The sequence below is a fragment of the Solea senegalensis genome, linkage group LG11, assembly GCF_019176455.1.
Source record: "Solea senegalensis isolate Sse05_10M linkage group LG11, IFAPA_SoseM_1, whole genome shotgun sequence".
Classification (NCBI taxonomy): domain Eukaryota; kingdom Metazoa; phylum Chordata; class Actinopteri; order Pleuronectiformes; family Soleidae; genus Solea; species Solea senegalensis.
In genome coordinates, this window is record NC_058031.1 from 259,666 (window position 1) to 285,321 (window position 25,656).

The 25,656-nt window shown below is 39.6% G+C and overlaps 1 protein-coding gene across 1 annotated transcript in view; it reads right to left on the reverse strand.

The window, feature by feature from the left end:
• Positions 1-2,073: 2,073 nt before the first annotated feature.
• ntsr1 (neurotensin receptor 1 (high affinity)) overlaps positions 2,074-25,656 on the reverse strand; it is a 46,993-nt gene continuing 23,410 nt past the window's right edge. The window contains exons 3-4 of the mRNA XM_044038928.1: positions 14,906-14,990; positions 2,074-2,937 (exon numbers count right to left, since the gene is read on the reverse strand). Coding sequence (XP_043894863.1) covers positions 2,682-2,937; positions 14,906-14,990 — 341 coding nt within the window. The 3' untranslated portion in view covers positions 2,074-2,681. The remainder of the gene's footprint in view (positions 2,938-14,905; positions 14,991-25,656) is intronic.

A 25,656-nucleotide genomic window follows, 5' to 3' on the forward strand; every position in this document is an offset into this window, starting at 1 on the left:
AGTTTGACAAAAATGCAAAAGGCATAAAACAATATGTGGTGGTTTGTTTTTAGCGTCTGTGGAAACATGACAGTGCAGAATGTGTAAAAGACTTTTTATAAGGCTCTTTTACAGTGATTATATACTCTAACAAACAAACTTAAGGGTGGTATATTCAATTTCTATCGATAAACCTTTACAAATGTTAACGTACTGAACCTTAAAGTGAATGTATATGTTATACGAGAATACTAAAAATATGAAATGATGTACAAATGCAGTAAATTATGTGCAAATATTAGGAAAATGACATTAATTTGATTTGATTTCCAGTTGCATTTTTCCACAACTAAGACAGGACACGAAATGTTAGTGATCGTCAATTTTACCCCAATCACTTACTGTGTGTCAACATGCAACATCATTCATGAAAGAAAAGTACATTATAGAAATTATGGAAGGGACAGTTTGGAGAAGTGGGAGAGAGCTCGTCCACAGATACATCCACTGCAACCAGAGTCTGTTTTACTCTCAATAGGACCATCATTTACAAAATGGACGTCATAACACTCTATTGTCCTCACATGAAAATGACGTTGGTTTTTATTTACAGTCTGTGAATATAACAGTATTTCGTTTAGAGAGAATCACAAACCTGCACAGACACTTGTTTAAACACATACAACTTAGATTTTGCTTGTCAATCTAAAAAATCGTTGTTTGTTTTTATTATTTTTCCATGTGTTTGTGTAACACGGTCACCACAGCCACAGCCAGGGACAAACACTTAATACTTTCAATCGCAGCCAACGTCAGCCATGTGTTTACACTCAACTATGTATTTTTGCTAAATTTTGAATACGTACAAAATATGACCTGGATAAATAAACACATGATAATCACAAAGTGTGGCTTTGAAACAGATGAATGCGCCTGGCAGAGGTGGATTCACTGTTGACGTGGACAAACAGGAAGTCGAGGAGCGGGAAGTGTGCGTCCCATCACGGCACACAACTGCTCAAAAGTGGTCAGCATTAGGTTGCCATAGCAACCATAAATGATGGAAATGATTGACAGAAATGCATGGCATTTTAAATGTTCTCAAACAGATACAACAAGACAATGGAAAAACCCAGTCAGTCACAGTTTATAACTGAATCATGATTTGATTACAGCTTTCATATTTCAGAGATTCTCTATATTTTGCCTCATTGTCTTCAGACTCGCATTAATCTGGCTGTAATCTGAACTGTCACATTTTAATTAAAACCAAAAAAAATGATGAAGGCGATTCTTCCCTCACATCAGGTCAGAGATGTGATAACATTCTACTTTACAAGATACCTGGAAAAAAAACACATGACCGATGTAAATACTGAGTATTCTCAGTATTCCTATTCGACTGCAGGAAATCCCACACCTTGTGCTGCAATTAAAACTTGGTGTTTGTTTTCATGCTATCATAGCTGCGACGGCTTCCTGGCATTAGGACTGTCCACGTTTTACTCAAATTAAAAAGCGGGGACCTTTTACCTCATACCTGCGTTTATCACAGGGCAGCATTTGTATTTCAACTTAACATTCTAATGTCCAGCTTTTGAATAAATGCTTTTGTTTTGGTCTGACGTGCATGCCAGGGTTCCTACACCTTGGTTGACATCAAATTCAAGGACTTTCCAGGGCCAATTCCCTCAAATCTAAGGACCAAATATGCTGACACAGCCTAAGATCGGAGGGCAACTTGTAAGAGCTTGTCTTTGCCCACGGCGTCCACTTTTATTGATTCGCTGCACGCTCTGCATCTGGACGAGTGATTGTCCATGGGATCTTGGTCATAGTTGTGTAAATTTTCCTACCAGTCCTCCAACTGAAACGTACATATAGGTCGTGACTGTGGGTCGTTTTTTTCAAACCCCTGTATATATAACCGCTAGGGGCGCATGTTTTGAAAATGTAAACATAGGTCGTAATTCCTGCATACGACCTATATGCATGTTTTATTGGAGGACAGTCTCAAATTTTCTTTGGTGAGAGAGAGATCTTGGAATTTTCATTCCCCACTTAACGTTACTCGCTCATTGTTCTGCACGGAATCTCATGTCAAAGGTGGAGAGAGACAGTGGACATTGTCCACAACACCGCTGGTAACCGTTTGCTCTGCGTAGGCCTAGGTGGGAGGCATCGTAAACAAACATTTACCTAAATATTAACTTAACTTCTTTCTTGCACAAAATTCAAGCACTTTCACGGACCCGTGTCTCTTTAGAGAACCCTGGCATGCTCAGTTGCGCCGAGTCGCGGTGTCTCCCGATCAAGCAGGTGTGAATGATCAGTAAAAAAATGCACATATAGAATCACATTTTAGAAAACATTTATATATCAACTTCATTTGTTTAATTTAAAGTGTAAATTCTGCTCATGTCCACCATCCCTTCCTCCCATTTTTCACAATTCCTTTTCTACATATTTTTTTACACTATTTTATGCTCCGTAAAGACACAGAAGACGATAAGTGATGACACAATCAGAAATGGAATCACAGCAGCGTTAGTGTGATACCTCGATATCACATCAATAATGGCCACCACTGCAATGGATTAACCGTTGTACAGACTCTGACGCCCAGATTTCCATCTGCTTCAAAGCAGCAGCAGAAGCAGATGGTTTTTTTTTGTGGTAAATTGTGTGTCAGTGTGGCGCGATCAGTACGCCGTCTCTTTGATGATGTTGGTGGAGAGGGTGTGGTTGCTGGAGATGCTGATGGAGTGGCGGGTCAGCGGGTGGGGGCGCCTTCTGGGCGTGTTTTGGCAGGGCATGCAGAAGTAGCGCAGCGTGGCAAAGAAGATCTGACGGTAGGTGGCCGACACCAGGTTGTAGAGGATGGGGTTGATGGCCGAGCTGACGTAGAACAGGACGTTGGTCACCATGTAGAAATAGTGGTAGAAGTCGTACAAGATCCTGTGAGGAAAAACAACACAGGCTCAGTAAATAAGGCTTCAGTCCAAACAGAGACTCTTAACAAATGCTCCTGAAGTATCTGTGTGTGAATGATGTGTGTTAAAATGATAATGTAAAAGCCCAAAAGAGCTATACATGAATACTAGGGGTGTAAAGATAAACTGATACTAATTAGTACTACACTCCAATTGTATTTTTAGGGCATCAGCGAGCACCATTCAAGGTTGACCACAAGTGCCGTACACAGCCAAATCAATAAAGGAACAAACATAAATCAATACAGTGCATGATCGCACAATGCAGCAAACAAGTCCAGCTCAAGCTGAACTAAAAACCAAGGAGAAAAAGAAGGTTTTCAAAGAAGATTTATTAAAGATGAGAGTCTGGGTAGACCAGATCCTTCCAAAGCCAGTAGCTAGTGGAGCAAAGCCAATATTGGGATGATATGATTGCGTTTACATTTGTCGGTAAAAAGACGAGCTGCAGATGATTCATCAATGCCAAAATAAGCAAGGGGTTGCAGTAATCCAGCCTCGAGGTGAAAACATGGATTACGACAAGATGCACACAAAGAGGTGCAATACTGCCCTCCACAGTTCATGTTTCCAATCACATTTTGAAGTCAGTAATCTTGTAATCCCGTTCTTCAGCGCAGATCTTCATTCTCATCCTCATTCTTCTTCCCTGGTTTCTTAAAAAAGTTCGCAGCTCAAAGTTCTCCTCCGAAATGACCTCAGATCTTTCGTGGGGGAGGAGGCCTATGATATTTGCAAGATGGCTAAGTTGGTGAAAAGTTGAATGTCAAACTTAAAAGCCCTATCAAAGGTCATACTAACATTTTTGACCAGATATTAAGGGAAAAGATGCAGAGAAGGCCAGAGGGACGGTCAGAGAGTTTGATCTCAATCTTGTTTTTCATGAGATTCAACAAGTTTCCATTCATCCAGGATTTTACATCCAAAACATACAAACACAGTAGTATTGATTGTCCTAAATGCACTCAGAGCTGATCCATGTTCTGTGTCTTTATGTCATGAATGAGTTTAATGAAGCTGTTACTGTGATATTTCCTCACTGTGTCGCTTCATATGCTCATAAAAGACTTTCATGAGACTCACAACACTCACAAAAGTTCATGTTTTAATCCGTATTGCCATCGTGTGACCTCACTTCTCAAGTTGAAATGATTTGGCTTTAGAACTTTGAGGTATTATGAAATGAGAAAATGAATGTCTGTAAATAAAAGTGAAGTGTGTCACAAACAAACACATTTCTTCTAACTGTGCCTGTACATAAACATAATGACAGGTAATGTCTTTTATGACATTTCTCCATTTTATTTTACCATTGAATCGTTACATCATTTCCCCTTGAACCTTATTTTCTGTTGTTGTGTGAAGTTCCCTGGCAGCACATGCCTCTGTTTGGCACACAAACATGACAGACTGATTCCAAAAATGAAGATTAAGTTTGAGACATTCCCAGCTTAACCCGGCCCATAGTAAATTCAGCACTAGTTGACTAAGATGTGCTGCGGCTGTTTCTCATTTGTAAATGGCGTGCTACAGTACATAAAACAACAGAATTAATCACATCTTGTTTTATTCCACTGGGCAGATACACAATAAACTTTGCACTGAGATCTTGACAGGCTTGAAGATTTAGTCGACCAAAAAGTGAGGGAGAATAATGTCGAGTGCATACTAATAGCTGTTGAGCACGTATTCCACTGACGGTAATCTTCTTTTTAGATGTCACTGCTCATTTTAGGCCTCACTGGTCCACTGCCCAAGAAATAGTGTTGTAGCTTCCAATGCCATCAACAGCTCAAGGCAGCAAGGAGAAACACTTCATGCACTGGAAACATAGACGTCAGGAGCAAATCTTCAGCTTTCTAGAAACGCAGGAGATTTTTCTCCTCACGAACAACCTAAAGAAAACACTGCAAATATTTAGTTTTATACTTTATAAATGTGAAAGTCTTTTATTGCTAAGGGATTATAAAGAAAAATATTATTGAACGCTCTACACACCTGAAGAATAAAGCCTGTGGTTTGAACTGACTGAGCGGAGTCTGTGTTTCTGTTTGCTGTAAACAGAAATGGATGAGAAGAGAATCTTTACAGCCAGAAGACATGAAGGATGTGCTTATAATGAGGAGTGGGACATGAGACTGGAGGAAGGGAGGAAAGATGGAGGAGGAGGTTTTTAATCACAATCTTATTTTTCATCTATCTGGATCTTTTTTTTCCCAAAACTTGGTCAGCAGGGACCTCATTGGCAGATTAAATGAAAAATTATACTTCAGTCTGTATGTGGACAGCACATGTGTAAAAACAGAAGCAGCATCTAATTGAAATTACCTTTAATGCGCGGTTACTACGCCGCTCAATTGGACGAGTGTCCTTCAAGCACTAGTGGGGATTTGATTTATTGACTGAAGTGTTAAAACAGCCACTTTCAGCTTGTTGTGTTAGGCAGTTTCTGGTTTAGCTTGCGGCTAGTTGTTAGCATGTCAAATGCCATTCAGAGTCTTCCTTCCAACCATTAATTTCTTTGAACTGACATTAGTATCCTTGTTATTCCATCAAATGAACCGGCCTGGATTTGGTCGTGTTTTTGTCACTGTTGTTTGAGTCTCCTCTAAGACCAGGATGGACATGATTAAAAAGTTTTTTTTAAAAAAAGAAGTTAGTTTTTATTAATCCCCTTAGGGAAAGTATTCCTCTGCATTTTGACCCATCCTAGAATTAGGAGCAGTGGGCTGCCACACTGAGTGGCGCCCGGGGAGAATTGGGGTTTGGGTACCTTGCTCAGGGGTACCCCAGCCCTTTTTGGCCGGGTGGGGATTTGAACCGGCGAAATTGAAATGAGCATATTGGAGCCACAGCTCAGGTTGAGCAGTTTGCAGAGGAGGGACAGTGATTATACTGGACAAAGGATGATGGAGGAAAAGACCACAGACAAGGTTCATGGATGTTGTGAAGGAGGACATGAGGACAGATGGTTTAACAGGAGAGGACACAAGGGAGACGACAAGATGGAGGCAGATGATTCTGTGTGGTGACCCCTAAAGAGAGAAGAAGAAGAAGAAGAAGCGGAAGGGTGGGAACTGTGGTGCATGCACAGAACACCCAAGGACTCAATAAGACCAATTATCCACACATGTTAGTCTGACTCTGATGACCAACATTTGATTTGGTACCATTTCAGTTGAATGAACTTGCTTACGTCTTTTAAAAAGTCAGGGTTTAGTCGCACTGACACAATAATCTAAATGATGAGGCTTTCAATCCGTCTCTGTTCAAGTAATGTATTCACTCACAAGACACTTTATTGGTTCACCTGTTCAAGTGCTCGCCAATACACACATTATACGCCAATCTCAGGACAGCAACTCAATGTTTTTTGGCATGATTAGGTTTAAACTGGGACTTAATGTAGTAAGTCACCTTATTTAATTAACTATTGTTCTGTGGTGTTTAAGAAACTGCTAATCTACAGAGACATTCACATACAACACTCAGTAGTGTTTCCAGAAACAAATCCAGTGAGCAGCAATTCAGCGATGCCTGGAGTCAGAGGAGAAAGATCCGGCTTGTTGAACCTTGAAGCCGTAACCCTAACCCTAATCCAAAAACAGCCACACTGCAGCGTCTTTATTGTGCCCTGTGTACCTAATAAAGTGGCTGGTTGAGTATTACAAATAAAATTCAAACCAGCCAATAAATTCAGGCAAAGGTAAAGCTCGGAAGTCTCATCATATCAATATGTCTTAACACACACACAGTGCAGATACTCCTGAGCATCACGTCAGTCACTTGAATTCCGTGTATTGATCTGTTTTGCTCTCCCGATGGACAAGAATCATTGGAGTGTGCAGAAAGTCAATGATGTGTGTGTCTCTCTGCACACAGAGACACCATTACAGGCCAACGACACCATTACAGACCACCAGCGACAGTAGGAGTGAGAGGCCCCACAGGGACAGCATTGAACATGACCTTTTCATTATGTAAACTCAGGTAATTGTGTGGCCCGTGCTTTATGTAATACAGGACGACACACCGTGAGCATTTGCACGAGCACAGTTTTATAATTCCACATAACGTCGGCGGCGGGCGGCCGGTGGGCTTTATATGTGCTGAATTTCCACAAGTGATGATTCGGTCTGTTTCCTCTTGTGTCAGGTTTGCTCTCAGTCTATGTTGTCCAGAATGTATCAAGGAGGACAACAATTACCAGTGACTGTGTGTCTGCCAACACTCACTGATCCCTCTGAGTCCCAGTGATGTGAAACACATTATTTCCAGTGTTTCCCCGCAGATTTATACTGTCTCACAAATTCCATTTACTTACTTACTTACTTACTGCTGCCTCAAGTTGAAATGTGTTATTTTACCCGAGAGACACAACTTAGCAAACGAGGCAGCAGTAAACCTGTAGCTAAAAAAATTCCTTTTCTCTATGGACTTTGGTGGAGGAGAGTGAGCATGTTATAAACTGCCATCACCAACAGTGAGAAGAGGTTTTCTTAAGACTGTTTGTGTGTGACTTTTAACCCTTTACCGGGCAAAGACCTGTATTTGGAAACTTCCTTAGACGTCGAAGCTGCACGTTACCTCAGGTTACGCTACCGCACGTTATCGCATGTTACCATGCAATACAGAACATTACCGCACGGCACGTTACAGTGCGTTACCTCATGTTACGTTACCGCACGTTACAGCGCGTTGCGTTACCGCATGTTAAAGCGCGTTATGTTACTGCACGTTACCTCATGTTACGTTACAGCTTGTTACCGCACGTTACCAAACTTTTTTTGTTGACTTTTTCTTTTTTTTTTTTTTTTTGACCATGGACGGGCAAGGAACCATACATGAATCTTGATTTTCTACATGAAAATAAAAAAAAGAAAAATCAAACAAAAAGATGACATTTTTCATTTCCAATTATTTCAATGCGTGAACTGTAACAAATGTCTCTTACACACAAACCATTGTCACACAATGCTGACAATTCAGACTCTCTCTGTGCTTGTCACTATAGCAGTGTATGGATGTTATATCACACAACAACATGTCACTGCACACAGGAAGTGATTTCTGTCTTACACAGACGGAGGCAACGGCAACATTGTGCGACATGTTTTTCTGAGGGTTGACAAAGTCAGAGGAGATACTTTCTTCACTTTACAGGGACTTTTATAATCACCACCTGACAGAACATTTTATGGTGGTTATTCATCGGTATTCATGGCTTTAAAAAAAAAATCAATACTGTGACAGCGTTATTAGAACACAAATGAAGCGTGTGTGGAAAAAATATTACATCGACTTTTTACTTTGGTCCAATTGATTTGAATTGATTAAAATTGAAGGTGGGGTATATAACCTCTGCTTTGACTTGACTTCTGGAAGCAATCATGTTCTCCGTCTCTATATAGGACACAGTTTATGGCTCTGTAGGAATGAAAGTGATTAATCATTAATTTAATCCCCATTTGTGAATTGATTTTCAGTAGTTAGTTAATATATATCCGTCAAATCAGTCAATATATGTATCCAATCAGCCTAAGAGATGGAGGATGTGGTGTAGACTGATCTATGAGGGAAAAAACGAGTGCCCGCTGGTCTCTCTCTATCTCTTCAATACACTTCAATGCACAGATAGTGTAGAATAAACAGGCACCTTTCCTTCACTGCTTATCAGCATTTGCATTTTTGTTACGGTCCATTATCCTAGTTAACAACATTGTAACTAGTAATACTGTTAATGTGCACTTAGGCTGTAGTAAGCAAGATGATGATAGTTGATTTTCATCCACAGGTTGTTGAAATACTAACAAATACACAGTTTCATTATGCAACAAAGCCGGTCGTGACAGTTCTCTGGTCTGCTCCCACTGACTTAAAGGGGACACCATTGATCGCCAGCGGCGATCAATGGTGAAATGCGCATGCTGCCGTCATAAGTGCAGGGAATTCAACATGGAGTGTTTTATCGCCTATACTTACACTAAGGGGGACCTCGAAAACATGACTGAGTATTCTTTTTCCACACTTTGGCGACTGGTAGGGCCTCATATATAAGTATTGAAATGGTTAAAAAGTTGATTTTGCATAATATGTCCCCTCTAAATACTCTCCTAAAGGCTTTATGTTACCCCTCGACCTCTCTGTTCATCAAAGGATTGTCGTCTGGCGGTACCAACACCCATTACATTACATTACATGTCATTTAGCAGACACACAAGACAATCCAGACTCTTTTCGGGTGTCGTTCCACTGGTGGAATGACCTACCGGGCGCTACCAAAACAGGGGCATCCCTGTCTATCTTCAAGAAGCTCTTGAATACCCAGCTCTTCCAAGAGCATCTTCTATCCTAGCACTACCTTACCTCCTACCCTGCACTTGGATACACCTCTGCCCTCTCATCAGGCCACTGGTCCTATATAGTGAATTTCTTTCCAAGACTACTTCTACAGTACAGTATGTAGCTCATTCCTCTTTTGTCAGTCGCTTTAGGTGAAAGCGTCTGCTAAATGTTTAAATGTTATAATAATTGATATAAATACTCCAAGTGTCTACTTCTGATCCATCGAGCTGTCGCTCAGAAACTCAGTAGCCAATCTGTGAGAAGCTTCCGAAGGCTCAGAATCGAAAAAAAAACAAACCCCGAAACAAATCTATTTGGTTCATTTTCGTTTGCTAAATTCATAAAGTGTTGTTTGCTTCTTAAAAAAGTGTTGCCTGAAAATATTGACACAAATCTAATCCCATAGAATCACTGAACTGGTGACATGGAGGACACTTCCATTGTCCCATGTGTAATAAAACCATTCTCTGCCTATAATCAGCATCTCCTGTTTCACTGGACGTGTCAGTTTCCTCCTCAGTGCAAACAGTCACATCTGTTGCATCCTCTCCCCTGTTTCCACCGTCTACCATGACCACACGTCTCTGCCCTTTCTGAAGTAGCTGCTCCTCCTCACAAACAAGTTCCGTCTGCTGAATTAACAGAACTGTCAGAAGAAATAAATGGTTTTCCACTTTGTGTCACTTAGATATAAATCTGCAACAGAAGCTTCCACCAGAAATGCCTTCACTGAGTTTCTTGCATGCACTTCAAGGCCTGACGGTGGAGTCACAACATGAAAGCAAATGAAAAGTGTGGAAGTATTTTGGGTTCTACAACAAGGATTATAGAATTTATTTAGCTGTTTTAGCAGATTTGTGTCATGTAATATTTGTTTGAACTTAATTTTAGCTAATGCCAGACAGCTAGTGACAGGTGTTCAGATTGCTGGCACAGGTCTTGAAAGTATTGGAAGTAAAGGAATATGGAATTTTGAAACGTAGTTTTCCAGACCTTGAAAAGTCTGGAATTTTGTGTGAAAGTCTGGAAAAAGTCTGGAAAAAAGTTTAGCTCATAGTAGAATTGTACAGTCTGCACATGTTTGTGTGGAATTTGTTTTGTCAGTAAAAACTAATTTACTGTAAATTTTGCTTTTATTAAAATTAACTTTTCCACTAAACAAAACAAAAACAATCTCAACAAGAAAGTAGGCATGAAAGTATAAAACTTGGAAATCTGCAAAAACATGTTTTCGGTTTTGAAAAAGTCTGACATTTTTATTTGCACAAAGGGCAAAGCAGCTCCCTGTCGGGACAATTTAATTCATTCATTCTGTCTGTTTCTCCTGGTTCTTCACAGAGCTTTTTGTTTGTTTTCAAATATCATATTTCAACAATTGCTTGAAATGTTAATCTATTCTCCACTGCAAAATATCACTGATGTCAGTGGAAAAAGACGGAGAAACTTGCCTCATCATTCACACACTCCATCACTGCTTTGTTCGTCTGTGACTGATAGGTGAGGTCACCTCGACTGAGCAGAAGACAAAAGAAACCCAGAGAAGAGAAAAAACAAACACAAAAATACAAATGTCGCAATATTCAGACGAATTTGGCTGAGTGACCTTTTTTTTTGTCGTGGCTGAGCAAAATAATTTCCACTCTCACATTTGAAATGAACCAAAGCTGGAGAAGTTTGTCTCGGCCCACGCTGTCCTCATGACAGCCACACTGAGTGCTGGTCCCTGCAGGGTTTGAGAAGCAAACTGAGAGAATAATAACAATGTTCTTCCTCTCGGTAATGAATCCACTGCAGGCAGGATGCACAAATCACACCAATACAAGATGAGAGTCAAAAGGCTGCTCTTTTTGTTTTTGTTGTCTTTACAGCCGGTGTTGGGCGACACACAGAGAAACTAAAAATTCAACATCTTTTCCCCCCAGCAGTGAATCTGAAGATTGACACATTGGTTAATTCAATTGTAAAATAACATTAATAAGACTTTGTAACTGCACTTTTTGGGGAACATTTGTGCTTTATTTGAGATTTTATAGTTTTTCATTCTGATAACGTTAACTTTTACACTAATTATAGAGCTGAGCAAAAATTCTAGAACAATAAATATCACAATTTCATTTCCTTTGCTCTCAATATAACAGTTCAATAAATACATAGATATAATGATCATGCAGTGACAAAAAAACACCTCAAATACAAATGGAAGAAGATGCAACAACAACATCTTTTCTACTGGTGATAACACTTAACATTATAGTACAGTAATGACATGGCAATAATTCAGTAATAATTCAGTAATATTATGGTTGTAAAATGTTATTTCTAATGTTTTTTACAGCTTAGTAATACCAATGTTAATACTGCAGTAATAAAGCCGATATTGCAATAATACCATGTTATTTACAAAGTAATATCCAGGTAATTGTACATGGCAATCAGTGTAATACTGAGTATCAAAATGTAAAAATATCAAAATATAACGTTGAAATTCATCCTGTGTCCCACACACACATACACCTCATCATTATTACTAAGCTATTACTAGGTTATTTCAATATTTACTTCCAAAGCAATGTTGACCAGATAATACTAATACTTATAATACTATATTATTAATGTACAGAGTTAAGAGGAGGGAGAAAGTTAAGGTGAGGTGGGAGGGAAGGAAGGAGGAGGGTAAGGGATAAGAAAATGTATTTGGTTTTTATTTGTCTGGGTTTGAATATTCTTGTTTACTTGTTACATTTATTTTCTACATTTAAGTTGGTGAAATGTCATGATTCTCATGATTAACTAATATTCATACTCAAGTAGTGTGAGTTTCCCATTGTTTAAGACTTGCCCCCCCCCCCATAAAATAAGTAAAAAGTGAAGCTTGAAGTGCATCCATACACAGACAGCCCATAAAAACTAACAAATAGGAGCTTTCATTTTATAATAGGCAGATGAGAAATGTGTCCACTGCACAGCGCTTCTCCTCTGTCAGTGATGAAGAGGAGAACCGAGCAAAGACTTTAATAAGAAGCACGAGTTGATTAGAAACAACATATGGCAGACACTCTGTCACCTCAGTTCATTGTTGCATGTCTAAAACTAATAATGAGAAGCTTTTATCATTTGACTTCTTATTTTTCTCATATTTGAATCCTCCCGACTTAAAACTGTCACGTTCTACATACTTCTTCTTAGAGGAGGATTATATAGCATGGATATATTTGTAGTGATTTTATTTTTCCACTGTTGATTGATATGTTGACATCGTTTTCTGGATTAACTGATGACAAAATAGTCATCAATCAATTTAATACGGGATTAGTTGTGTGGTCACCTCATCCCCTCCAGGCGGCCTTATCATCAAAACTCTGTAAGTTGTTGCCTGTAGTTGTTTAATTACTGGTAATAATGTTACATTGTTATCAAGTATTATTAAGCGTAGTAGCAATGCCTTAGTAGTTCAAAGGGAGTGGAAATGTAAAAGAAAAAAATCACACACACAATATTCATGGCTGAGGGTAAGTGTGCCATACCCCCAGAAAACAACAGGAGAAAATAGAAATCAAAAAATAACAGACTGCAGAAATTACCATGGCTCTCAGAGGCATCTCTTCCCCTTTCATCTCCCTGAGCCGAGCTACTTAAGGATAATTGAGATCGTTCCCATTTGAGCAGTGAATCCTCGCTGACTGTTCCTGCTACAGAGAAAATCACGGGCCTCCACATCCCTTCAAATTCCTCCAGCCTGTCTTTCAGGACACTTTCAAATCCTCTCCAAATGAAGGGTTTTATTCAGAATTGTTACACAGGCCTCTGAAGGAAACCACATTGTTGTTTTTCCATCACAAAGTGGCCAATAGGACAAAGGTTGTTGCAGTTTTAGCATGTGGTTCAAAAACATGAATATTTTACCTTTGCACTTTTCCATTTGTACAGTTCTAACACAACTCAGCTCAACTCGGTTTGGTATCAGTCACATCGTTTTCCAATACTTCATAGTACCTCCTCAACATGAGCGTGGTCATCATCGCACGGCTGTGTGAAACTGCAGTGACACAAACACACAAACGGCACCAAACACAAGAACATCTGCACCTCGTCGACAGTCCATGGTGTATTTATGCAGACAGCAGCCTTATATGTTCGCTGCTCATGACGGTCAGTCAGTGGCCGGCTGTCTGTCAAAGTCACATTTTAGTGTCGGATCAGCTCACCTGGAACCTCATCAGAGCAAGTATTAAAAAAAGCACCAGGTACGAGGTATTATTATAGCAAAAAGTTAAGTCTAACTGAGGTGAGCAGTGCTAGAACTGTATAATGTTAAGTGCCAATAGTATTTAATGGAACATTTCTCACCTGGAAGTGAAGGACATGATGGTGGTGGTCGTAAAAAGAAAAAAGTGAGCAAAAACAAGACGTTTGCCAATCAGCAGGTCACAGTTTGAGACGCAATCAAGACCAAGTCCTATTCTGATTTCTCACTTTTACCAAAACCTCTTCCTGGAACCCTCACCCATTAGAACTGAGATACAGGTGGTGGTTCAAATGCAGTCCAAACGAAAGCATCATTTATGGTTTTTGTGGCCATGCAAATAAAAACAATTCAGTGTATCTAGTAATAATATATGTTGATCTAGGTGCAAATATTCACAGTTTAGTGAGTATTAAAATTAAACCTTGTTACCCTGTGCTCAAACACCAGCTACTGCAATTACTCAAATGTTACCATTGCTTTCTCTCTTGCCTCACTGGTACAAACTGGGACAAGCTTTCATCACACTCTCCACCAGCTCAGAGGCAGCGAGAGGCTCGTTGTCCCAGATTCCTCCACCTTTTGTAAATGCTGGAGGTGTCACCTTTCTTTCTCTAGTACTTGAAGCACCTACTGTCCCTCCCTTCTCCAGTTCTCAGCCCACCTCTTGGCATTATTTTTTTCAAATCAGGCACTGGGCAGTTTAGTTGAGACACAATCTCCAAATGTGACATGACTCTAGCACTGGGTCTGACAAATCAGTTCCATTCATGTTTGAACCAAGTCTCTGTCTGGTTGAACTGAACGGGCCGAGTGTTTACAGTCAACGACTCGTGATGTGAATGTATGATCGTTGTTACTGTCATTTCAGTTACATGTTTTCATCTTTCAGGACGAGATGAAGGAAGAAAAAAAGAAAGAAAGAAAGAAAGGCTTTCACAGCAATTACATGCATTTTCTCAAACGGTGTCTGACACACACACACACACACGAAGAAAAGAGGGTGAAAGAGAGCGAGAGAGCATGAGAACGTTAAATGAAGGCAATCTAATCAGTAAGATGTATCAGTCCCCTTTGTCAGATGATCTTAACTGATGACCCTCTAAATGATCGCTGAAGCCAATATTTGTGTGTGTGTGTGTGTGTGTGTGTCCGTGTCCAGTTTGCACATGTGTGTGAATATGAGTCATCTACAGTTCAAGAAGCTCTGTGTGTGTGTGTGTGTGTGTGTGTGTGTGTGTATAAGCACATGCGGCCGGGCTGTGAGTGTTTCTGTGGAGATAAACAGAACAAACCCGACTCATGGAGGTTCCATCACACGAGAGGCAGAAGAATCATTACTCACTCAGACCATTCGGAGACGTAGCAGAACATAAGGCGGCGAGCGTGATAGGGCAGCCAGCAGACCACGAAGGCAACAACCACCACTCCTACACATGAGTAAACAAAGACAGACCATCAGAAACACAGAGTATATGCAGTATACATACATTTTTATATATACATATATATCCACTTTAAGTCAAATATACAGTATAAATACATTTTGGCATATGACTCAAAACTTGGGAATCTAGTAAATTTCTCTTAGAATGGGGCATCGTTAAGGATGCACAATATTCAATACGGATATATACTGTGCGTCATACTGCAGAGGTCATTTAGTCTCTTCTGTAGTGAAAGGAACTGTTGGCATAGAAGTCAAGGAGGTAGCAGCTTTTTCAGCCTATGTTTTAGTCATTAGTCATATCTCGGTGTGTTTGCCAATAATATTGTGCATCCCTGGGCATGATTCATTAATTTGATCTATAAAGAGACACTGGACACCATTTAGGTCCTTCTAAAACCTGGTTTATACTTTAATGCTCAACATATATTTGTGATATTTGTGGTTTGACAAAAACCTGACAAGTAGTGCGACATTTTCAATTTACACTCCGGCAACATTGGGTCGTTTCCATAGTAACCGGTGTTGCGTCTTCATCAGAGTACAGTTTGGTAAAGTAACGGTAAAGTCCTGGTCAGGTTGTGGCTGTTGAAGAAACGCCAGCTATTGACATTTTCTGTCACCCAATCAGCTGACTGTCATGGGCTGAGCCCAGATTGTACCCTACCATTTCACTGCGGTAATCCAAAAGAAGGGTGCCAAAGACATGGAACGGTTGGGGTTATTTTGGTACTATTCCTAATGGAAACCTAAAAAAATACATACTGTACAGTTACAAACTGAACCGTTCCACTCAGTGGCAGCACGGCTCAACTAGGGTTTTGATTCAGTTGTAAATATAATTGCACAGTAGGAGCTTTTGAATTGGCTCTTACTGAGAGTTCAAAGACTCAGCAGGGGGCAGAGGTGGTTCATGGGTCAGTTGAAACAACAAAGAGAACATATTTTGGTCCAGTAATTGAGAATCACAGTGCCAGAGGACAGTACCAACCAATACCACTGTGCAACAAAACATCATCAACCTATAAACACTTCAACAGGTAAATGACTGGAGGAAAGAGTCAAGCCACACTGATTTCTCTCCATTTCTGTTGCTTGTCAAATTTAAAAGTATAAATCAGAAGTGAGTCATTGCTCATTAAATATGTCTGACAAAATGTGATGTAGCACCATGAAAAGATCTGTTACTCTACCAATAAATGACGGTCATTTTGTCGGCTTTTTGTTTGAACTGAGCCACAAAGGATCATTTGAAACTATTTGAAAAAAACAGACCTTAAATGCACTCTGAGTCATGTGAAATAATATCCAAAAATAGAGTTTATACATATTATATAAGACCATCCAGATGAAAAGCTTCTTTGTGCGGGCACTATTCATTTGATTCTCAACTTCTCAACTTCATGACTGCATTGTCTGTAATGAAGTCAGACTTTAATAAAGTTGAGGTAAAAGAACACGTGATTTACGAACAACTGTGGCAGAAACAATGGAAGATTGATCAAACTAGTCATGGAAAATGCAGCCAGTTCTTCTAATAAGATAAGATAATCCTTTATTAGCCCCACAGTGGGGACATGAGCAGTGTTACAGCAGCAAAGACAGTAAAGCTAAAAGGAAATAAATTATAGCAGTGTTAAACACTAAATTCAACACAAATGCAGATTGTATCTTAGTGTTAAACTGACACCTTTTACGTTTCACGTCGTAAACTCTGACTTTAACACTGCAAAATTTACTGTGTAGCATGTGTGAGTGTGGAATATTAATAATCAAAGAAATATCAAATACCTGGTGCATTAAAAACAGAATGAAAACACCACAATTTCACATTAAGGGAAATCTTTATAGGACATCATCATCATTATGTCCTCGTGTCAGTTCCCTCCATTTCTTCCGGTCTTTGGTGTCCTCGGGCTTCAGATTCCAGGTCTTGCCAGGTCTTCTATGGCCTCCGGCGTTTCCTCTTGGTGGGTGTCCACCTTTATCACGATCGCAACATACACAAATACATCTGTACTAATGTGTCATGTGAGTCTTCTTTCTTGGGCCTTCACTGCGATTCTTCCGGCATTGTCATTGTCACCTTAGCCCTAAATACTTGAATACTAACTAATTGAAGTGCCAACCAATGAGTGAGAATGCTACATTCATATCATGAAAAACAAGTTATTTTGAAAGAAAAAGGTAGGCTGTTCCAAATTCTGAGAAATAATCAGAAGAGCCATTATCTGTGGACCTCAGGTCACTACCTGGAACACACAGGATTAGCAGCTTAGTGAGAGAGTGAACGTGTCAGGCCAGAGAGGGCTGCAAACGTATAAGGAACTTGGACTCTATTTTAACTCCGAGTGGCAGCCGATGAAGTGCAGCTCAAGCCAGACTGTTGGCAAATCTCCCGTAGTAATAAATCACGTAGCATCTGCAGATGATGTGATGACTTTTGGCTGATTTATGAATACTGGACAGGGACATTAACCGCTCTGCTGAAATCTTAATTTTACAAGAAAGACAAGACTTTATTTTAGATTTCCTTAATCGAGCTTCAAAGCACAGTGTGTTTTTTTTGACAAGTGGCTTCACATAAAGTATATGAGATCTTACAAGACAGAAGAACAAACAGGAGACTCTCTGGTTTATCTGCACTCAGGCGGAGACACGTCTCTGCTAAATGACACAAACCCATCGAATGAGGCAGCAGGATTTTGTGGATTTTGGTGCGGGAGAGTGAGTGGTTTACAAAGTTAAGTTTCTAGTAGAAGAAGGTTATCTTGTGTGTAATAATATGAAATAAAGATTCTTAAGACATATTTTAACTGGGTTGGCCGTCGGTGAAAAAGATTTTATCCCGCTGGTGTCCCTGCTGACGGCAGGTTTACAGTCGGAGCCATCGTCCTTGCCTAAGGGCGGTTCCCAGCACTTTTGTGTCAGGTGCTGATTTGCTGTGGTAAATAATGTCCCTCTGGTTCTCTTTAGTTAGGAATCCAAAAATATAGGAGACAACTTGTAAAAACTTCACATTACTGTAATCACATTACATGTCATTTAGCAGACGCTTTTATCCAAAGCGACTTACAATAAGTGCATTTAAACATTTGGGTACAAATAAGAGCGAGAAGTAAGTAAGAGCTTCAAGTAAACCAAACTATGAAGTGCTAGTCATAAGTGCGATGTATACGTTTATTTGCCAGGGCAAATATCTGGTTTAATAGCCGGGCGTCTCCTCACAGCGGGGTATTATATTTCCTCCACTGAAGAAGGAAATGCACAATTTGAAGAAGCCTCCAAAGTGTCCACATGCCTGATCATTTCACTTTGTTGAAAATAAACCTACAAAAGATAACCCAGGTCCAGAGAAGTGTCTGCACTATGAAAAGCCTGTAAAACTTAAAGGTGACATCAGCAGGTGCAGGTGAGCTGTTCTACACACCCACGAAAGAAACTGGCTGCCAAATAATGAGCTGAAATTAACAGGAAGTCAGGTTCTTAATTACTTCTGCATTCAAAAATAAGGTCTATAAAAAAAAGCAACTTTGGCTGTAGTCAAGCGTTCATTTGTGTCATGGCCACTGAATCATGGATTATTATGGCCCAAACTGTGACTGTGCTGATAACATGAGTGACAGCTCCATGTGATTGTCCAGGTCAACTACAGTCACAAAAGGTTTCAAACGTAGGAAGATTCTACAATCTGCTGCAATATTTCTTTCATCACCTCCCTTAATCCCCCATGACCCTGAAAACCATATTTGTTTGAATTCAGAGTGGATTGCTGCATTCATGACCGCATTTCTCATTAAATCAGAAACTACCTTACACAAAAATCTATACACCAGCAAACACACACCATGCGACTCCTTTCTCATCATGTTAAACTGAGCTGTGTGAACTGAGAGTGACACAAATCCATGGTTCCTCGAAGCAGCGGTGCAGTGTCTTTAACGAGATTTATTCAGGCGCTCCTCCTTCTCTTGTTCCTCCCTCTTGTTCTTCTTTTTCATTTGTGTCTTCTGCCTCACAGGACTGTAGCTCAACTGGACCTGTCACTTCACCCAATACGATACATGTACGTATTTCCTGGACACAGCTCAACTGAAGCTGAGACTGGTACCCCATCTTCTGTTTTAGCACCTGTGGTCTTGGGCAGTTGAATAACTTTGCTTTGGATTAACAGACTTTATAACTCCCCATGTAGAAGTTTAGAATAATAAGGAATAAAATTCAATTTATAGAATAGATAGATAAAAGTTTTTGTCATCCAAAGGGGAAATGAAAAGCAGCGCTCAAGTCATTAAATATATAAGTATGAATCAAAGTGCTCATGTTGTCTATATTGAATTTGATCTTTTGTGCTGAAACTAATCAACTCTCACCGCCAACTTCATTATTCCAAGTTATCTGCTGAGTGAGAAAGAAATAAACTTCTTCTTCCAATAAGTTCCAGCAGGCTGAACACAGATTCAATACAGCGCTCCACACTTCCTAGTTTCGTAATCACATTTTGAAGACCACAGTCACAGTTCGAACCTCTTGAACCCTTTATCGTCATCTTTATTCTTTATCCTTAATCTGTCGGTTTATTCCATCTTGGTGGTTCTTCAGCACAGAAGTACAAAGCCTCTCATTGCAGATCAAACTCTCTTCTAAAAAAGTTTCTCCTGCTTCATATTTGTATAGACAAATATGACTATAAACTGCCTTAATGTCAAGGTGAAAAGTCTGAAAGAACATCTATTTTTTTTAGTTTGTAGAATCAGTAATCAGCCAAACTAAGATATCATCTCAAAGTCTTCCATTGCCGTAGGCTCAAATTAAAAAATCACCAAAATATATGATCAGTTTCCCGGCCACAGCTTTAAATGAACCTAAAAAATAAATACCACATATATGTAAATGAAATCATGGGATTCCTTGAAATCAAAAGTAAGTGTCACTGCTGAATTTAACTCTCGTAATCTTTGGAAATGTGCAACATGTATGAGAGTGCGACAGTGGTGGTATTTAACATCGTCTTTCCTGACGTCAGCTTCTAATCAATACTCCCTCTTCTCGTCTCTTGAAGCTCTGCTGTGTCCGTGAGAACGCCTCAGGTGTGTAGTAAGTGGTTTGCAAGTACAACTCGGGTATTCTTCAGACATGTCTCCTCGTCTTGAAGAAACACTCTCAGCCTACGATGTTACATATATCTGTCCTGTGGTAGACATTCAGGCTCTCATATGTCATTCATGATAATATTTACATGATAATAAAAGTGGCATATTATGATATAAATGGCACAGCTGCATGTTGATGTATTTAAGCCATAAAGCATGATAATAATACAAGGATGGCTGAAAGCCAGATCTGTTTGCTGGGACACAGGAGCTGTTTGTGTTATTCAGGTAAATCCTAACAAAGGATTCCAAACGCAGTCATCACCAAGAATCATAATTGAATGGATGGAGGCAGCAGTGAACCAACAACAACTCCCGTTTTCTCTATGGACTCTTTTGTTTCAGTTAGCGGCTTTCTAGCTGAGAGATACAATTTTATTTTGAAAGATAACAACAGTACACAAACCCCACAGGAACAGAGCTTAGAGAAACAGCTATGAGATGCATTCAAGGAACTCATCACACCAACTGGTGCTGATACCAATTTGTGACATCAAGTTCAAACTAATTAGGCCCTTTTTAAACTTATTTTTAAGCATATCCAGAATGTATCTAGCTTGATTTTTTGGCAGTTTGGACAGCTAAAAACACACCAATTTTTACAAAGCTGATTCAAACAACATACTGAGGTTTTGAAGGGGATTCTGATTGGATTGAAAGCGTAACTCGAACGGCAACAACAACAACAACAACAACACCAAAGTAGAAGTTAATTGGATAGATGCGCAGGTTCGCGCCGTGGCGCTACATAACCATTTGGGACGGAAACAGACAGATTTCTGTCATCCATTTTGTTTCAACTACCTGTTTTTCTGGGGCGTGGCCTGAAACTATAGAAATCCATGTGGAAGAATAGACTAGACAATGTCAATATGGACACAAGCAGACCGGATCTGAGGGAGGGAAGACCTGGGAGATCAGATTCTTATTGCATATGCTTACAAATCTGATTTGGGCTGCAGTCTGAACAAGGCCTAAGTCATCAGCTCAAGTGTTGGAATGGACTTTTTGGTACTCATAACTGTTGCTCTCTGTCGGTAAAATCCTCATGATGGATGTCATATCACTGTATTGAGCTTGTATTAACCATGTGGACTGAACTATCAACACAAACTTAACAGTGCACACAGGTGGTAGAGAATGAGGATGGAGTCAGCATGATTGATAAATGGGTAAAGTCTGTGTGTGTCTGTGTGTGTGTGATGACCAAGTGACTTAATGGGGGCAGCTGACAATGACAAATTGCAACAGGCAGACAGCTGAGGAGGGAGGTGATGTGATGCAATAGACAAAATGACAAATGAGGGCGTTTGCATCGGAGTCATTGATGGATTAGAGAGGTGAATTGCGCGCACACACACCAGAAACTTATTTACCCAACACACTCACATCTATTAGAAACATTTACTCTGAAGCCAGAGGGATCATTCTTGATCCACAAGACTTTTTTTCAGATGGTATGCTTTAATATTTAATGTAATGGTACATGTACATTTCAGAATTAGGAGTGTTTCATACCGTCTGATAGCAAAATAACATGGGTTAGACTGCACTGAAAAAAATGGGAACATATCAATACTGTATTTTGGAAACAAGTCTCCAACAAGGCAATCCGACTTCACCTCATTCACGCAACAAGCCTCTGTCGGCCTCTGTTGGTCTTTTTGACAAGTGAAGAAACACACACAGACAGACAGACAGACAGACGGACAGACACAGAGACACTAAAAACATTACTTCACTTCCACTGTGTGAGGTGAAGTAATGAACAGAAGCTCTCTGAACCACATTGTGAAGTGGTCCAGTCTGCTGATTGGTGAGCAAGAAAAAAACTCTCATATGAATGAATATAACAGATGATGGTTGAAACACAGTGGAACAAAGCATAAAGTGAGTCACTGCAACCTGCTTCTGCAGTAATGACAGTGCTGCTGGAAGGCAAACAGGGCACTGGGATTTTGTCAGTACTTATAGGAGAAGCGATAACGAGCACCAGGTGAAAACAATGAGCAACAGGTGTGAGTGAATCAAGGCAGTGAGAAACACAGAAGCACTGAAAGTGGAACAAGACATGATGACAAAAAAAAGGCTATGAAATAAAAGATAAAACAAACAAGGCACACTACACAAGCACATGAGCCCAAAATATAAAGTCTAAACTACAGAAAAAATGACCACAGAGTCCAAGTGGAAATATAAGTTAAATGGATGTATCTGATGTGCATCCACTTACATAAGTATGGACTCTGGACATGTAAAAAACATTCAAGAGGAAAAGGAAGACATGTCATTGTGTTTATCTATTTTACAACAGGCCTATTTTATTACTTCTGTAGAAGGACCTGTGGTCATTTAATGAATATCATTATAACGGTGGACTTTTCTGCTTCTTCACTACGTAATACTGCACTGTAGTGTGTTGCATTCATGGTCTGTGTTATTGTAGGAAGCAGCTATGCAACCATTTTATAATTGGAACAAAAAAAATACAGAGAACACAATGCACCCTTCAAAACGAGACAGATTGTTCCTTAACATTTTTTTGTCTAATTAGTTTGATTTTTTACCTCCTATCTGCTCAAACAACCAACATTTTTAATAGGGCTGCAACATTCTAGGATAAAATTAATTAAGCTGAGCTTAATAGAGCTTCTGCTGCAAGTGACAGGGCTGCAGCTTTGCAACACACACACACACACACAAACTAGTGAGGACACATCATTGATGAAATTCTCTCATTCTCTAATCTTCTTTTTGACTATGCAGGATGTCGTTTTAAGTTTATAATAATAATAAAATTAACTGGCTATGGTGCTGAGGAAGAGGAATGTGGTGGGGGAGGGGTAGCATACGGTACCTACTTCTAACCATAACCCTAAAACCAGGTCTTAACACTGAAAAAAAGCCCTTTGTAATTGTATGGCCCAGATAAAATGTCCTCACAAGGATATGTTTGTCATTTTTCTTTGGAACTCACAAAGTACACACACTTTCTTACACACACACACACACACACAAAACAAAACACTGTTACACTGGCAAAACACTCGGCTACTCCATATGATGATGTGTCCTTGGGCGAGACACTTAACCCCGCGTTGCTCATGACGGCTGTGTCGGCAGCGTGTGAGTGGGTATGAGAGATGAGTAATGGAAAATGAGCAGCACATAGATGCGCTGTCTGAAACTGTGAGTGAATGGATGAATGGCAAAACTGTAGTGTAAAGCAACTTTGAGTGGTCATGAAGACTATAAAAGTGCTACATACTGTAAATACAGACCATTTAATAATAATGAAAATAACAATAACCATTTAAATCTGAAAACAACATCCTACACAACAGGAAACAGACACACACACACAAAACCATCCAGAAAGTTTTCCGCTTCATTGTGGCCACACAGTGTATTAAATTCATGATCTGTATCATGTGTGCATTTCTAAAAGCTTGAGCAAACAGAAGAAATAAACTTATGAAACAACTTATTTTTCCTCTTCACATTTGCGGCTGTTTCTCTACTCACTGCAACTCACTGCCGGCAGCTTTAATTATAGCAGGATGTCGGACATTATTGTGCTGCAGAGTGATTATTAAAAGCTGTTGCTGGACTGTTAAACAAAGCAACAGGTGGACAGAGACAGTATAATTATGATGACAAAGAGGGTTTTGAATTTGCATCTCCTGACACACAGAGACTTACATATACAGAGGAGGTGTAATGAAATCACAGAGAGGCTATAATGATGGAAAAAGGGAAAAAAGGTGAAATTAATCTGCGCTCCAGTCCCGGTCAATATCTCGCTCTGCTTTTGTAATGAATGGCCATAGAATGAGGAGGTCAGACGCTCCGTGTCTGTGTGAGGGCAGCTACAGTCCGAGCAGGGATCAGAAATCATTGCAAAATGCTTTTAACCTAAATTAAATTGCCTGACATTATCAAACCAATTGAATTGTCACAAAAGTGCAACAGCAACGGCTGGAAATGCAACTATTTCCAGCCAAACTGGGCCCAACTGGTCACCACTTAATCCAATAACACCTTCAAATTATATCTGTGATATAACGATGCAGGTCAGAATAATTAATGCAAAATCATTTGAAAAGCCAGCTAGATTTTATTACAGATACCAAAAAATATCAAAGGGACCCTTTACAGTTGCCTGTTTTCTTCATTTTACGTCGTTTTCTATATGAACATTACAACATTCTGACCTAGATGGAGCTGTTTTTCTGAGCGTTTATTTTCACTTATTCTAATTATTCTTTGACTGGATTTGAGACGAGAGTGCTTTCAAAAATCACATCTTTTTGTGTCGCTCTGTGATTGGATGTATATTGTTTGTGTTGTGAGGAGAATTTAATCATTTACAATACATCTGTAAAGCATTTACAAAGGGTTTAAAAGCCTTGGTGTCCATTTTGACAGCACTCACAATTTGATGAACATGGATTATTGGCTGAATTATTGTCATTCTCTGTAAATTAATTTAGACCAATCATCTGTCCAACGACTCCAGAATGCTGTGGTTCGCCTTTTGACAGGAAAAAAAGAGGAGAGACCATCTCACCTGTGTTGCTCCTCCCTCAATTCAAAACATGTTAGAATGTTAGCTACATTCGGTCAGGTTGGTCCCTTGTGGTGGCGGCTCTGATCAACCCTCCACCTGACCTTGACATTTTGTTGTGCAATACCAGTTGTTGTATAATGACAATAAGATGCTTTCCTTCCTTTCCTTTCCTTTCATTTTCGCAACCTGTCCTGAGCTCTGAGGTCTGATAAACGGTTGCTTTTAGCTGTGCCAAACAAATCTGACTTGAACCTGAAACTTGGGAACAATTTACCCATTGGAATTAAATCTGATGCCACCACTGAACATTTTAAATCACATTTAAAGACCCAGCTCTTCTCCTTGGCCTTCATGTCAGGATGAGAACAGTCAACCTGGACACTTCTATCTATATTTTTATAATTGTATTATTTTACTATTTTAGTGTTTTTATTGTTTTTATGCCTTGCTGCTGTGTTACGTAACATCGTACGTAAAATGCGACCATATGCCGTCTCTTCTCTTTCTTCCTAACACTGTAATTTCCTCCGTGTTGACATCCAGGTAGATCAACCTAACCTCCGTACCTTTTAGTTTTGATTGGCTCTCTTCATATTATTCTTCTCTTCTGATTGGTTCTCTTCCCAGTTTTTATTTGTTGCTGAAAGAGTCACTAGATTTTATCACAGTTTTTGTCATCTCAACTTTAACTTGATCAAGAAATGAACACTTTTATTGAGGACACAATGTTTGGATCCGGTGTGATTTCCACCTGTGGACTATATTGAGACTTGTGTCCTTAATTAACTGTTTGTGGCATGGAACAAATTTGCAGGCCCTTCCACTGTTTGCATTTTGCATTCTACCAGCCTCGCACATTCACGAGGAAGAAATTATATAATTACCTAGCATTAACTACCATTAATCTAATTATAGTGTTTTGGCAC